Below are 15126 nucleotides of genomic sequence, written 5' to 3' on the forward strand. Positions count from 1 at the left end.
TACAAGGGAGGGGGAAGTGATACATGAGGAGGTAGCTGTGTGGGGATGAATTGTTTGAGAACGTGATGGTTCAGTGGTTAGGATGAGGTGGGATAGGCTTCCCTGAAGAGATGAGTCCTCTAAAGGCACTCCCTTGAGTGGGTGATAGATGGACAGGTTGGGGTAAAGAGTTCCAGAGGATGGGAGAGACCCTAGTGTAGTCCTGGAGGCGAGCATGGGAGGAGTTGACGAGGGAGCTGGTCTTTTGAAAAGCGGAGGGGGCGGTTAGGGTGATACTTTGAGACAAGGTTTGAAATATAGCTGGGGGCAGAGTTGTGAATGGCTTTGTAAGTGGTTGTTAATATTTTGGATTTTATCCTTTGGGCTATTGGAAGCCAGTGCAGGGATTGGCAGAGGGGGGTTGCGGACACTGAGCGGTTGGTCAGGTGAATGAGTCTAGAAGCAGCATTCATGATAGACTGAAGGGGGATAGCCTGTGTAGAGGTAAGCCAATGAGGAGGGAGTTGCAATAGTCAAGACGAGAGATAACAAGTGGGTGGATGAGTAGTTTTTGAGTAGTTTTGAGGTTTCATTGGTGAGGAAGGGGTGTATTTTACTTATTGTACTTTTCTCCACCATTTTTAGGTGGTGGCCCCTAGTTCTTGTTATGTTTATAGTAAAAAGTTTATGGCTGATGTTGCTATACCCATTGAACATCTTGTACATCCAAATCATGTCCCCCCTTAATCGCCTCACTTCTAGTGTAAACATGCTTAGATTTAGTTGCCTTGTCTCATAGCTTTGGTCCTCCATCCCCTTAATTAGTGTTGTTGCCCTTTTCTGGACTCTCTCCAGCTCAAGGACATCCTTTCTGTCTATTGGTGACCAAAACTGGACCGCATACTCCAGATTAGGCCGAACTAGTGATCTATAAAGTGGCAAAATTATAGATATGTCGCTACAATGCATTCCCTTTTTAATACAAGACAGTACTCTGCTTGCTTTGTTTACAGCAGCCTGGCATTGCAAGCTGTGGTCTACTATGACCCCTTTTCCATTTCTGACTTCCCTAGTGGAATACCCATTAATGTGTATTCCGCTTGCCTATTTTTAACCCCAAAGTGCATTACATTTATCAACATTAAACCTCATCTGCCATATAGTTGCCCACTCCCCTATTTTATCCAGGTCCTCCTGTAAAGCTATAGTTTCTAAGTCCGTGTCTATTACCCTCCCAATTTTAGTATCATCAGCAAACACGGAAACATTGCTATTCACGCCCTATCTGCTTCACATATTACCTGACTAATAAAAGATACCTGAATGTTGCTTTTATTGTCCCTAAACCTCTCTTCAAACTACACAATATCCACAGCTTAATAAACAGGTTGAATAGTATGGGTCCTAGCACAGAACTCTGAGGCATGCAACTCATGACCCTAGACCAGTCTGTAGATGAGCCATTTATCGATACTCTCTGGACACTTTCCTGTAGCCAGTTCTCTATCAATGTACATAACATATCATCTATGCCCATAGACCTCAGCTTATGTACATATGTACTTATGTAAGTGTTTATGTGGCACTGTGTCAAACGCCTTCGAAAAATCCAGATACACCACATCCGCCGACCTCCCTCCATCCAGATCTCTACTTACCTCTTCGTAGAATGTCAGTAGGTTGGTCTGGCAGGAACGGTCCTTCCTAAATCAATGCTGGTTATCATTTATTATACCATTTTAATTAACGAACTCTACTAAGTAGTCCTTTATCATTCCCTCTAACAGTTTGCATATTATAGATGTAAGACTGTGAGGTTGTGGTCAGAGAGCGGGAAAGGGGTGTTGGAGAAATTGCAAGGCGTGCACAGGTGAGAGAAAACAAGATCTAGTATGTTTCTATTAGAGTGAGTAGGAGTGTGTGTCCATTGTGTTAGGTCAAAAGAAGAGGTTAGGTTAAGAAATTTAGTGTAAGCCGAGTTGTTATTGTTATTAGCAATGTTAAAGTCACCAAGAATGATAGTGGGTATTTCTGAGGAGAGAAAGTAGGGTAGCCAGGCAGAGAGGTCATCAAGAAAGCGAGATTCCGGTCCAGGGGGCGGGTATATAACAGCAATCCTCAGTTATCTCTTTAGGGGGTTCCTGTAATGACCCAGATGAAATATTTCATACTCAGCCCTGAGGTTTGTCATAGTGTTCTGAAGCATGCCTATGCTACCATTTGGTGAACAATGTGTTACATTTTTTATGTATTTTAATGTATTTCCTTTCTCAATATTACAAGGTTCGGTATTCAACCGGTTCAGACTGAAGGTTTCCACCGCTGCTTCTCAAGAGAACTGTGCAAAAGCTCCCTCCTCTTTTATAAACCTTTCATTTAAGAACATCATGATCCCTAGCTGTTCCTCTGTACAGTTAAAAGACTTGTGCTTCAGTGACCCGGATCTCTCCTTCCACATAAAAGAGGAAAGACCTTCCAGCAAATTTTATCAATTCCGTCCTCGCTTTCCATTACAGAAATGTCATAATATTAGTATCTCCTATACATTAATATTGGGTAAGCCCTGAACTGTCTCATTTATCTAATTTCACTTCAAATAAAGTGTATGTAAGCCCTAACAATCAACTTCTCTAATTTGCTCCCTTTTGGTCTTTCAATATAACTTTTTAAACGTTTTGTTAGAGTTTTTTGATAATTGCAAAGGAATGTGGCTTTCTTTTGGGGAACTCCACTCCATTTATTCCAAAACCAAATGTTAAAATCAAATGAAATTTTGAACGTCATTCATCAAGTCTCTGATGGCATTATTGAATCTTCTGATAAGATTTATGGTATGAACATTCATAGGAAATGTACCAGTGTATGATTTACTCTACCTTCTGGAAAAAGGAGCCAGAAAAAGGGTTAAAACCATTCATGAAAACTGCAATGCTCTGTTGCTGTAGAAGGAGAATGAAAAGTAGAGCAAAATACAAAGCACCCCAGCATGTTGTAGACGTAATAGCTTTTTATCATAATAGGCAATAATGGTGTAAAAAGCCTATGGAAGACTTGTTGCCTAAAACTCATTCTTAGGAACCACTCGTCACAGGTAAAAATAACATGGGGCTTCCACCAGGAGAGATGACACCAGTGTTTCCTGCAACTTCCCAACAACACTTGTAGTCTATAGCCAGATCACCAGCCCTGACCATGAGCACTGTGTACCCTGGTGTCAGATAGACCTGCCTCTTTGAGTTTTATTTTGTGTTACCTATATACACTGAGTGGCCAGTTTATTATGACCACCTGACGTTTGTAGGCAAATTAGCTATAATTAGCTATAATTTTGCGCTGAAGTTGCTAGAGGGCCAGACCATTATAAATAGGGAAGCAGGTTGTTTACCACGACAGTAGAAGTGAATTTTTTCTGAAGATATGGGTAAATAACGCGATTTAACAGCCTTTGAACGTGGGATGATTGTTGGCGCTCGGAGCCATGGAGCGAGTATCAGCAAAACAGCAGAATTCGTTAAATGTTCAAGAGGGGCTCATTGTTAAAGTGTTTAAAGGCTGGACTGTCAGCCGAAAATCTGGGTCTGAACGTGCGAATTGTGGCCGTCAGCAACTAGCCAATGTTAGGACAGAACGGAGAGTGGCAAGACTGGTACACGGCAACAGAAGAGCAACAGTGCAGTGTCAGATTCCTCGCATCACCTTTCAACATCTCGTATCCCTCTTGATTCAGACTACAGAACACCTCCACATTTACCCATCTCCATAACAGAGGGGTAGTGTTCTATAGGATACAGTGGAGAACAGGGCAGGTATAATAACATTGCTTGGTATTTTAATGCAGAAGCATAGTGAACAGGAAGTTAGAAGCTCCTTGAATTTCTGCCAGGATCAACAGGTAATTTTTTTGCACTTATCAGACTGATATAACAAAACACTGACAACTGAATATTTAACAGACCAAAATTAAACAAATAAGAGACGTTTTAAACAAAGGGCCAGTCCAATGTCATCCAGAATATAGAATATCCTGTGGCCAGTGGAAGTAAAAATGCCTCTGGGTTGGTGGTCAGTAGGAGTAAAAAAAATGTTTGTGTCAGTGGGAGGAATAGTGTCACATTATTGGTATCTAAAGGAGGAATAGTTACCCATCATTAGTATCAATGGGAGGGATAGTGTCCCATTATTGGTATCAGTGGGGGGAATAGTGCCCCATTGTGGGAGAAATTGTGCTATGTCAATGGTCAGAATGGAAGGAATTGTGCCCATTGTTGGTGTCAAAGGGAGGAACTATACTCCATCAATGTAATCAGTGGAAGAGATAGTTGTCCATTGTGTTATTGGGAAGAATAGTGCCTCAGGAGCTGGTAAAAGGCAAGCAAAGGGCTACAATTTGGAGATCACTGGTATATAGGATGATCTGCTGAGTGTCAGAATGCAGTTTTCTTAGTCACAAGTTCAGGAGCTGAACCTAATTGGAGTTGAGAGATGTGAAATAGTGAATTGGGCTGGTATGTACTGTAGCTTTTTGCCACTTGAACTTGCCATAAGTGAGAAATCAATACCACAAAATACAGAGATACATAGGTGTGGCTTAATGTTTCTCAATGACAATGTTGTACACAGTCCTAATTCTATACATAGTCACAATATTAATTTGCCGTAAAGATACATAAAAATATAAATTGTTATATTTGACTAGAGCCAGATGTCTATGACTGACATCTCATAGTCATCATGGTGGTCATTGTTGGTGACATACATAATTGTTCCCTCGATAGTGCTGAATACTTATGGTTGTGTGTTTCTTCATATACAGACAAAGACTCACCTTTTCAATACAACCCAAACTCATCTGAAGTGTGCCTTCAACACTCGCTTGATCGTGAAAAGAGGGAAAATTATGATTTGGTAGCAAAATGTGTAGTGAGAGATAGCACCGAAGAGGTGGAAGTAGAAAAGTCTTTCCAGATTAAGGTGGATGATATTGATGACAACCCTCCACAAGTGTTCAATGACACTAATTCTGTTAATGTGGTGGTGGAATATGAGAGAAAGGAGGTAAGTGGTGCTGGAAATGGATGACTACCATCTGATAAATGTGGAGGTATTTTTACTGCATTTGTTATAATCTACTGGAATGTGTATTAACTTAGGACCTGCCTGCTGGGATTGTGTACTAGTATCAAGATTCTCAATACATTACACCTTGGTTTATGTGGTAGAAAGGGACTTTAGGCCTTACGCTATGGTTATGATTTGTTTTTCATTTTCTGTACAAAGGCTTGACTATAATGACGACAGAAAATGTATCTCTTGCAACTTCTATTACTAATGGGTTAATCAATTCCTCAAGACAGTGTAGTAATTGTCATGAGTTGTATTGAATCAACATTGGTTAATAATTGTATCAAACTGTCATTGTGATCAGCTTCATTGATTGACCCTGTGCAGGTGAATGGTGATAATGAATATGATTACTAGATCATTACCTGTCTTCTTGCTGGGATACAAGAATGATCCCCGCCCTAATGTAAAAAATAAAAACATTTAGAAAGTTTTTTACATTGGGATGATATAATGGGCAATACTTTTCTGTCCAGTAATCCCACTGAAAAAAATGGGTCAAGAGTTCCTTACCTCCTTTTACATAAAATATATCTAAACTTAACAACACAAATGTGATATATTGCAGCTGACCAGTTCTTAGATATAATAGCTGCATTAGTTTTCTTTTTTAAGGCTGAGAACATTTTCTGCAAGTAGAGAAAAATACCTCAAAAGAACAATCGCACCTCCGGTACCTTCACTCAGTGAAAAACGTTATTTGATCAATAGGAGTCAATGTTACAATCCTTGCCTAGAAACTGCCCTTCTAACCTAGGAGGGATGGTGCCCTCTAATCTCACAGAGATTAAGCCCTTATGGGTGAAACACATTAAAGCAGCAGTGAAGGTACTGGAGGTTTGTTCTTTTGTAGAAGTGTTTGTGGGGCTGAGGCTGCTCGTATGGACAGCACCCAACATTCCCGAGGCTGTTGGAATTTACATTGAGAGATTTGGAGCTATGAAACAATATCTATCCTAGTGAAAAATACCTGTTGACTGCAGTATTCTATAACTTCTTGTGTTCTAAACGGTTATTAGCCTTCCCAACTATCTTCTCTGATCTACAGAACACTTCTGTTTATTTAATGGAGATTATCAGGTGAAAAAAAAGGAAAAAAGAAAGTTATTGGAACCAACACATATATGCTCTGGTAAGCTGTACTATGTATCATGTTTTTGTGTTTTAATACCCTTTAACATATCACCTATCGAAGATCAGGAGAGGGGAATTCTTGCTTCATTGGCTATTTTATTGGTAGTGCTTTTACTCATTAGATTTATTAGTTCTCGATCTAGTACCTATGTGCTCCTGAATTTGCTCCCAACTCCAATTGTTTGTGTTTTCATCTAGGGAACAGCACTTGGCTCACTGCTTGTTCTGGACCGTGACTCCACTCCCGTCTATCCTGCAGGCAGCAGTCATAACAAGTACAGTGAGACCATCATTAACAATGAATCGTTTGTACAGGAAATGTTCCAGGTGAAGCGTGAGCTGAGCGAGTATAAATTCTTCTCAGATGGCCATGTGGTCCGAGGAACACTTCAGGAATTTAGTAAGGAAATCTCTGTTATTATAGTGATTTCTCCTTATAAATGCAACACTAGATATGATCAGTTTGAAAGAGGTTGATTTCCTGTTCTAGTTTATTGGCCTTTTGTAGGTAATGTCTGAACGTTTCGGCAGCCATAGCACCTCAAAAATATGAGATGACTGAAGTCTCTGGAGGAGGTCCCCTGTGCTATGGTTGGCACTGAACAATATGGGGTAGAGTTGTGTGTGAGAAGCCAGAGAAGGGCAGACAGACCCATAAAACCTATTAACCTACGTTCTACATATCTAGTCAAGTTTGTCCATTTTCAGACCCTCGGATGCTTTAAAGACTGTGCTGAGCCACAACCCCTGGCTATGTCTTTATGAAACTCCCAATAGCAAAATGTATGATTGGGATCACACCTCATTGTTTTATGATGGTTTAAAGGGTATTTCCACATTTTGCAGTCAAAATTGAGAAATCGTTCCCATTCACACAACATAAAAACAAGATTTCTAACCTTGTTTCTGTTTCTTTGGAGCAGGATTAATCATCGTACTTTACAGGCCGCTACTAGTGACAGAGAACACCAGCTGAGGATCTCGAGTGTGCGGGCCCCGGCTTCCTCCGGTGCTGCGGGGCCCGGGCGGCCGCCTAAACCTACTGCCAGTCAACTGTACGGCTGACGGCCGATATTCATGTAATGTTCAAGGGCCCCTCACGCGGCCTGGGCCCCTTACTTGAATATCGGCTGCACCCCCCTGACGGCGGCCCTGTGTCTATGAGTTAATAAGGGGCTCATGGGGAACAGTTTTTGAAAAGTTGATTAACATACAAGGTCTTCAGATCTCTAAACCCTTTCACAGATAGGATTAATTATGTGCAACAAAACTTCCCCTAACCCCCCAGACAGTGAGAACTAAGCAGGACTTTTCAGTCCTCGAGTTTGCAGAAACATCGTAGAAAAAAGGTAAGCTTCAATTTTTACATATTTTTAAAAAAATGATATGTGAATGGGAACATGTAGCTAATGTACAGTAAAGTAGGTGTCATCCCAATTTGGCTGCAAAAGTGGAAATACACTTTAATATATCCCCAGTCAAATACTGTTAATGCACAGGAGCAACGCCTCTACTCCCACTTCCTTATTCCCTCTATCACTACACTATAGTTGACTGCCCCCAACTATGTTACCTTCCCGTTATCCATTGCAGATGACAGTAAATATGTCTCAAAATCTGTAAAACTGGCACACGATGCTCTTCCAAAGAAAATCAAATTCTTATTTCACATTCATCTGTACAAAGTGGTTGTTTTTTGTACACATGCATGTTGAATAAAATGTAATTTTCTTTGGAAGAGCATTGTCTGCCGGTGTTACAGTTTTTGAGACAATTACTCCCGAAGAGGGTTATCCGTGCACCGAATGTGTATTGCAAGGGTGCATGACAGGAGTGAGCTGCACATTTTGTGTTTTTAGTGTGCAGCATTGCATTTTTGGGTTGTCATCAGAACAGGAATAGATGGAAGATCTTTCAATGGGAACACTAGTTATGGAGACCCCAGAGGGACACGGATGGCAAAATAAATCTGATAGGGGTTATAACCCTCCTTTACTCTATCTAAAACTAAAAGAAAAAAAAAAACTTTGGCTTCATGTCTTCTTCTTTAAGTAGTATAACAGAAAAAGCATGTGTGTGATGTTATTTAGAACACGCATTGTATAATGTTTTGTTTATGTCTGTCTGTAATAGAGCTGCTACTGAAACAAGGAATACCCATAACCAAAAATATGTCCATACAAGTCATTGTTCTGGTGAATGATACAGAATACCATAATCCTGGAGGAAGCGTACTGTTATATTTTAATGTCACCATCCTGCCTGTAGAAATTCGCTTTCCTGATAGCACTTATCAGTTTACCCTGAACCGAAATGCTGACTGCTTTGCCCAGGTAATTCTTTAAAATAACACTGTGTATGCATGCAGGACTAATGGTCTAAAAGGCATGAAATGCCAAATGCTATAACACAGTCAATTGTATCCAGAGGTTTTCAGATGAATACATGTGCTCATATAATGGTCATCACACAACTCATACACCATAAGACAGCAGCACATTTTCATTGTTAACTGTCAAGTGCTGTAAATATATTTTTTCTGACTCCATTGATGTCATGTGTACAGGATGACAGTATGAGCTACTCAGCATTTAGGTTGTGTTCAGTCAGCAAGGTTATTTGTTATATTTTTTATATTAAAGTGTTTCTTTATTAAATATTGAAGTCAATATATTCACATATGCAATTTGAAGTGCTCCTTTATAACCCATTTACACCTGCAAATGGGGCTAATCACACAAGTCTCATTAATTCCTATGTGAGACTCATGCAATCAGATGGGTGTGAGAAGACGTTGTATAATCCAATGACAACTGCCACCACACAAAGCTGTTTGTAGGCTGTCCAGAAATAATTGCACAGCCTGCGATTACCTGTGGACATTTGCACCACGATGTAAACAGTCTGCATTGAGTCTGCGTCCAGTTGTGAACATTCGCAGGTAATCACAGGCTGGGCAATTAGTTGCGAACAACCTGCAAAACGCTTTGTGCGATGGCAGCTGTCATTGGATTATACAGTGCCTTCCCACCTGCAGGTGATCGCATGAGTCTCCTGGCGGAATTCCTGAGACTCATGCATTGGGCCCATTCATAGGTAGGGAGGGGGCTCTTATGCTTCATGTAGAATACACATTTGCCACCCTCCAAGTGACCTTCATTTTTTTGGCCCACAACCAATTTACATCTAAACAATGTATTCTTTAGCCATCGACTTCTTGTTTTTCTGCAGTCAGTACAACTCTATTTTGTAGTCATTACAGAAACCATTGGATTGCTGGGTAACATTTACCCATGTTAGCACTATGAAAACCTCACCTGATTTTATAAATGAATTGCTGAAAACATGTCATGAATCCAGCTTTTGCGCTTTTTGTGTTAAATACAAATTTACTGCTATTGGCATTGACAGAAAGTTTATTCCTTAAAGTGATTCAATCATTTAAACTCCAAAAAGTCCCACCTAAGGACAGACATCACAAGTTTCCTCTCATTACTGTTATTAGCCAAGAAAACCTTGTGTGTTCTTGTCTCTGGATTCACTTTTTACCAGGGCCTGACTTCTGGATTTTTGCCAGCTGGTTGCCATTCCATCTAGTGGCCAGTATGGATATACACCTTGTACAGGAGAAAAGCAGTTACCAGGCTCAGTCCAGAAACCAGAGTGAATCTCTCTCACTCAGAAAGGGGCACATAATAGGCCTTTGTGGCTAATAAAGATTATAGCAGGTATCAAGAATGTTTATGTTTAAGAATTTACAATGGACGACAGGTTTGCATAACATTTTATGTATAGCAGACATTTATTTGGTTTTGGATAAAGGAAGGAAGAGTTCAAACCCCACAGTTCATTTTCCCTTCATTTCCCATTCCAATGTCATAACAGGAAATGAGAAGGAATCTGTGCACTTTTAGACCATCGAGGGTCCCCATTGGACCTACTGTTCCAACGACAAATGTAAATTTCTGATGTCTCGTTATTTTATGTCTCTGTGACATCAGGTGGCAGCTGTGCCTATGAGTGACCTGTACATGATCTTCAATACCAACCTGGTTGGTAAAAAAGATGTGGCAAAAAATTACATCACCTACTTTCCAAAAGGGGTCATTTTGGTGGGTGTTCATACTGTCCAGGGTTTTTTTTTTTGCTATGTTGTATAACAGGAAACAAGGAAAACTTGTAACACCCTTTACCATTACAGTTAACTAACTGCTGTTTCTTCTGTTTTACCTCAGGTAGGAAAAGTGTGCATTGAAAACTGTGCTCTATTGAAAGGAGTCAATGTGTCTTACACATTACAGACACCAAATGGCACACGCGCCATTAGTATCCAGAAGGAAGTAGAAGTCATGTCTGCCACTCTGTATGTTAATGATCCCATTGCTCTGGTGAATTACGTTGGGAAGGAATTTGTGTGCACTGTTTTAGTGTCCAATGTGGAACTCAAGAAGCCAGTCAAAGCCCAGGTTACAATAATATTAGTAGGGGCATGTGAGTATACACTCTTTTATATATATTTCCTGCAATCATGCAATTATGAAGCCTTGAAAAGTACACCTATGCTTGTGTTAACAGCATGTCGTGTTAAGACAGCCATTCACTTTAAATGGGTCCTCGATACCCCTCAACCAACATAATAAAAATGCAGTCATTTTGGTGTCAGCCCTTCTAAAAAGTAGGGCACTCGGTCATGGAGAGCCCGACAGTGTCAGGAGAGAGGTCCATGACCAAGATGGCCACCGGCAGGCGTCAATCAGATGGCTGCGCATGCTCGAGGTGACGTCACGCGCACGTGCGATGACGACACGGCCTCGGGACACTCCTGGTAGAAGGTAAATCTAAAAATACATAAATATATCAATTAGTACAGCAAGTTTTTCTAGGCCTATGATTGTCAAATTATTGTCAATACCTGTCAAAATGCCTGAACATTCTGATTGGATGCAGGCATTGTTCAGGTGTTTTGAGAGCCAGCAGGGCCGACTAGCAAGATACTGAAGCTTGGCCCAGTGGGGGATTCCTCCATCCACACAGTTTAGCATAGATGGGGGAATCTGTTGCACTTTTTCCATCTGACCATAGAAAATCTGCAGATAATCTATAGGTGTATGGCCAGCTTTAGTATAACATCATAAAAGGACTTATTTGGGTTGAGGCTAGGGGGTTTATTGCCATTTTTCATGTATTTCAATGTAGTGTAATATTTCTTTTTTATGTACATAATTTTATTATTGAAATAAAAAAGTGCTCTTTAACCACTTCCGGGCCGGCCGTAGTAAAAAAACGGCCAGGTCTAGAGATGTTCTGCTGCAGAGTTTGAGCTCAATAATTTGGCAATCCCATTAGTATTCTCTTCAGAGAAAACTTTTTCTCAGCTATTTCCCATGTCTTTGTGGGTTTTCCTAAATATATTTATATTGTTATTTAAATTGTTTACTAGAGAAATACAAAGCAATCATTTTTTCTTTCTGTGCTTGTGCTATCCAGCTAGGAAAACTGAAAAGTATTGTTCTCGCACCTGCTCAGAAAGCAAGCATCGAGAGCAATGTGAAGTGTGTAGGGGACTGGGCTCCCTCACTGGACGGTGCCAATGGAGACAGGGATATGGTGAAGGTATAATACATTTATCTGGTCACACATGGCCTAATACATATGTATAAATGTATCTGTAAAGTTTTACACACTGTATGTGATGCCTGCCTACAACTACTAACTATGCAAAGAAACACATATAGTATATTAGTTGGGAATAGCATATGGTCAAATTTACCCAGATGAGCACTTGACTAAATTAGATAACAGTGTTAGAAGTGCTAAAAATGTGCATATTTAACATAGTTGTTCACAAAGTTATATTTGTATTGTGGGTCCATTTAGCAAATATAGGGGTCTATTTATAAACAATTTGCAGACCCATTTGCCCTGCAATCTCTGTGAATGTTTGTTCTGTGCAAATAGAGGGGGGAAGAAATTAACATTCTTCGTATATTTTCTTTTCAAGTCCAGTATAATGTAAACCCTTGGTTCTCAACTGGTGGGTCGTGAACCAAAAGTGGGTTGCGACCCTGTGTTCAGTGTGTCACCGCATGCCTTGCACTTTTCTAAATGAGGCTCCTCCCCCTAGCGCAGCACTGTCAGTTCTCACAACAAGCAGCCATTCAAAATATGCTGCCCGGCAGCGAGTGTCAGCTTGACATGGGTGGGCTGGAGGTATGGCCGCGAGGGAGCTCCTTCCATGCATGCATTCCTTACAGCTCCCTCACTTGTCCTGTAGAGGTGCCTGGACCGGAGTGACGTTCTGGCTCCTGACACCTCTACAGGGCACGCAAGGGAGCTGTATCCACAATGCACATATGGATGGAGCCACAGCACAGCAGCCCAAACTGGACCCCAGGCTGAGGATCCACTCCAGTTCTCATGAGATAGGGAGACTGGATGAATTTTTAAAAAAAGAACTCAAATTAAAAAAATGTGGGTGTGTGTATGTGTGTGTGAGAATGTCTGGGTGTGTGAGATTGTGTCTGTGGTTGTGTATGTATGTCAGTGTTTTTGAGGGCCCATTCCCGTGCGAATAACGCACCTTACCATGCAATCGCACCTACCACGCATTCTGGTGTGGGAGGTGTGTTGCATTGGTATTCATTTGAATGGCACACCAAAGTGCGTTACGGTGCAGAGCAATTTGGGTCACGACTTAATGACCAAGGACAAATGTGGGTTCTGAGGTTATACAGGTTGAGAACCACTGATGTAAACCAAATTATGGCCACTAGATGGAGCTGAGCAGCATATGGAAAAAATACTTATAGTTCTCATGCTCCTCAACTCCATCTTGTGATCATAATGAGGTATTACATTACATTATATTTGAACCGAAAAAACAATATGTTAAGAACTTTTATTTTTTGCCACTATGCACACAAAACAAATGCTCATTAAGGTTCACATGGCAAAAAGGTCTGCAAATTGTTTATAAATAGATCCCATAGTGTTCTCATACTTCTTTTTAAGTTTCTTTAACATTTTTAACACAGCATATTTTCACTTACTTTGCAAGGTATCACCAAAAACTATTCTACCTGCACCCCGAATGTCAATACATGCCCAGATGGCACCTGCGATGCTGTGGAGAGCAAAGATACAGCGATCTGCCCCCAGGACTGCACAAGTGCGTCTCAAAACTTAACTGTCGCAAGTATACGTTTTCATGATATGCTCCTGTATAAGAAACTGAAACGTGGGCAAGTACAATACAGGCTGTAAAATAATGATTGTAATAATAATAATAAAAGGATAACTTCTATACTTGTTTGATTCATTTACATAAAAAAGACTGGCTTCTTTTCTGAATTATGCATTGACTAGCTCCAAGTGTGGAATGAAATTGCATTAATAAAGCATTAATTATTTTAGAGGGTACATCCAGCTTAAACTTAGATTTTCAGTTTTGGATAGAATGGAAGAAATAGAATCCCTGTCAGAATTTACTTCTATCTGGTGATCTTGTTAGAGAGATTTCCCCTCATTGGCCATCCCATTGACAGCGGTTTCACGAGACAGGATACAGAGAATAATAGAGATAGTTTGGTTTTTGTAAAGCAGGGAAAGGCTATTTGTAAAGCAGGGGAAGGCTACTTACCTTTCTTTCCAAATGTCTTTGGTCCAAATCAGTGATATCACCCTTTTCTTCCTCCGATGGTACGCAGTGTCATATTCATACATGCTGCCACTCACTGCAGCATCCACCCAAGTCAAGGGCAGAGCCTTAAAGGAGAACTATGAGGCGAGTGAAAATCACTTAGCCTCATAGTTCTAGCCGACCTGTGACAATTAAACTGCCACAGGTCGGCTCAATAGATTGGGAAGTGAGCGAACACATAGCGTCGCTCACTCACTTCTCGATCTATCCCTGCAGAGAGATCACTGTCACTCATGGCTCCCTGCAGGGATTCCCCCCCTCCCCTGTCCGATCCTCCAGCGCTGACTGGTGGAACGGACGGGGGAGGGCACAGCTGGCTCTGCCTCTAGATGATGAAATACTGAGATAGGCATAGCCAGCTACCAATCCTGCAGCTCGGTGGATCTCGACAGTAATGTCGGGATCCATCCCGGCTGCGGCCTCTCAGTATACCACGAGCTGTAGCTCACGCTATACTGAGCTTGGGGTGACCTGAGGACGCTAGTTTGTGTCCTTCCGTTACCCTTAGGAGAACTATGGGGAAAAGCCCTGACCCCATAGTTCTCCTTTAAGCCCTGTGTCATTGAACCCAGAAAAGGATCAGTGTGGTGTCGCTGGACAGGTGAGCCTGTGGGAGACAGTGCTTGGAATCTGGTGAGTATAGCACCCGGAGCTGCTTTTATTTAGTTTTTTTGTACTGGGATGTGCTGGGGCCTAGAAATGGTAAGTTTATGCCCAATCTGGTCTTTAAGTGATCAGTTTGTCTTGCATTGATGATTTCGATTCTCACTGACACAAGTCTTCTGTCCCAGGCTTGTATTTTTTAAAGCCAAACTCCAGGTAGACAGTTAAAATACATATGGCTACTGCTTTACCTATCAAAGCATATGTAGTTTAGTTCAGCCAGTCTTGTGAACCAGACATGGTGACAGGATATGCAATTTCCTAAACTATGGCCGCCTGTTGTGTCATCAGTAACTGGATATTTTAGCAAATCCTTGCATCTTTTGTTGATTTAATGCTGTGTTTTTCTTCTCAATCAGAGCTGGATATCATTGGTGGTCATGAAAAAGGGATACCTGCAGGAATCAAGGCTGGTCATGGCACATGTTATTGCTTCCTCCATAGCAAGTGTTACTGCGAGAAGAATATTGTAGATGGTAAATCATTCCATCATTATTCAATTCATTATTTGGATATATTGCATTGATTAA

The 15126-nt window shown here is 41.0% G+C and overlaps 1 protein-coding gene across 1 annotated transcript in view; it reads left to right on the top strand.

The window, feature by feature from the left end:
• Positions 1 to 15126, top strand: part of RET (ret proto-oncogene) — a 75257-nt gene that overhangs the window by 37447 nt on the left and 22684 nt on the right. The window contains exons 3-10 of the mRNA XM_018555933.1: positions 2285 to 2535; positions 4793 to 5034; positions 6433 to 6634; positions 8368 to 8567; positions 10470 to 10725; positions 11722 to 11847; positions 13292 to 13402; positions 14956 to 15072. Coding sequence (XP_018411435.1) covers positions 2285 to 2535; positions 4793 to 5034; positions 6433 to 6634; positions 8368 to 8567; positions 10470 to 10725; positions 11722 to 11847; positions 13292 to 13402; positions 14956 to 15072 — 1505 coding nt within the window. The remainder of the gene's footprint in view (positions 1 to 2284; positions 2536 to 4792; positions 5035 to 6432; positions 6635 to 8367; positions 8568 to 10469; positions 10726 to 11721; positions 11848 to 13291; positions 13403 to 14955; positions 15073 to 15126) is intronic.

The sequence above is a fragment of the Nanorana parkeri genome, unplaced genomic scaffold, assembly GCF_000935625.1.
Source record: "Nanorana parkeri isolate BGI_ZX_2015 unplaced genomic scaffold, ASM93562v1 scaffold218, whole genome shotgun sequence".
NCBI classification, from domain to species: Eukaryota; Metazoa; Chordata; class Amphibia; order Anura; family Dicroglossidae; genus Nanorana; species Nanorana parkeri.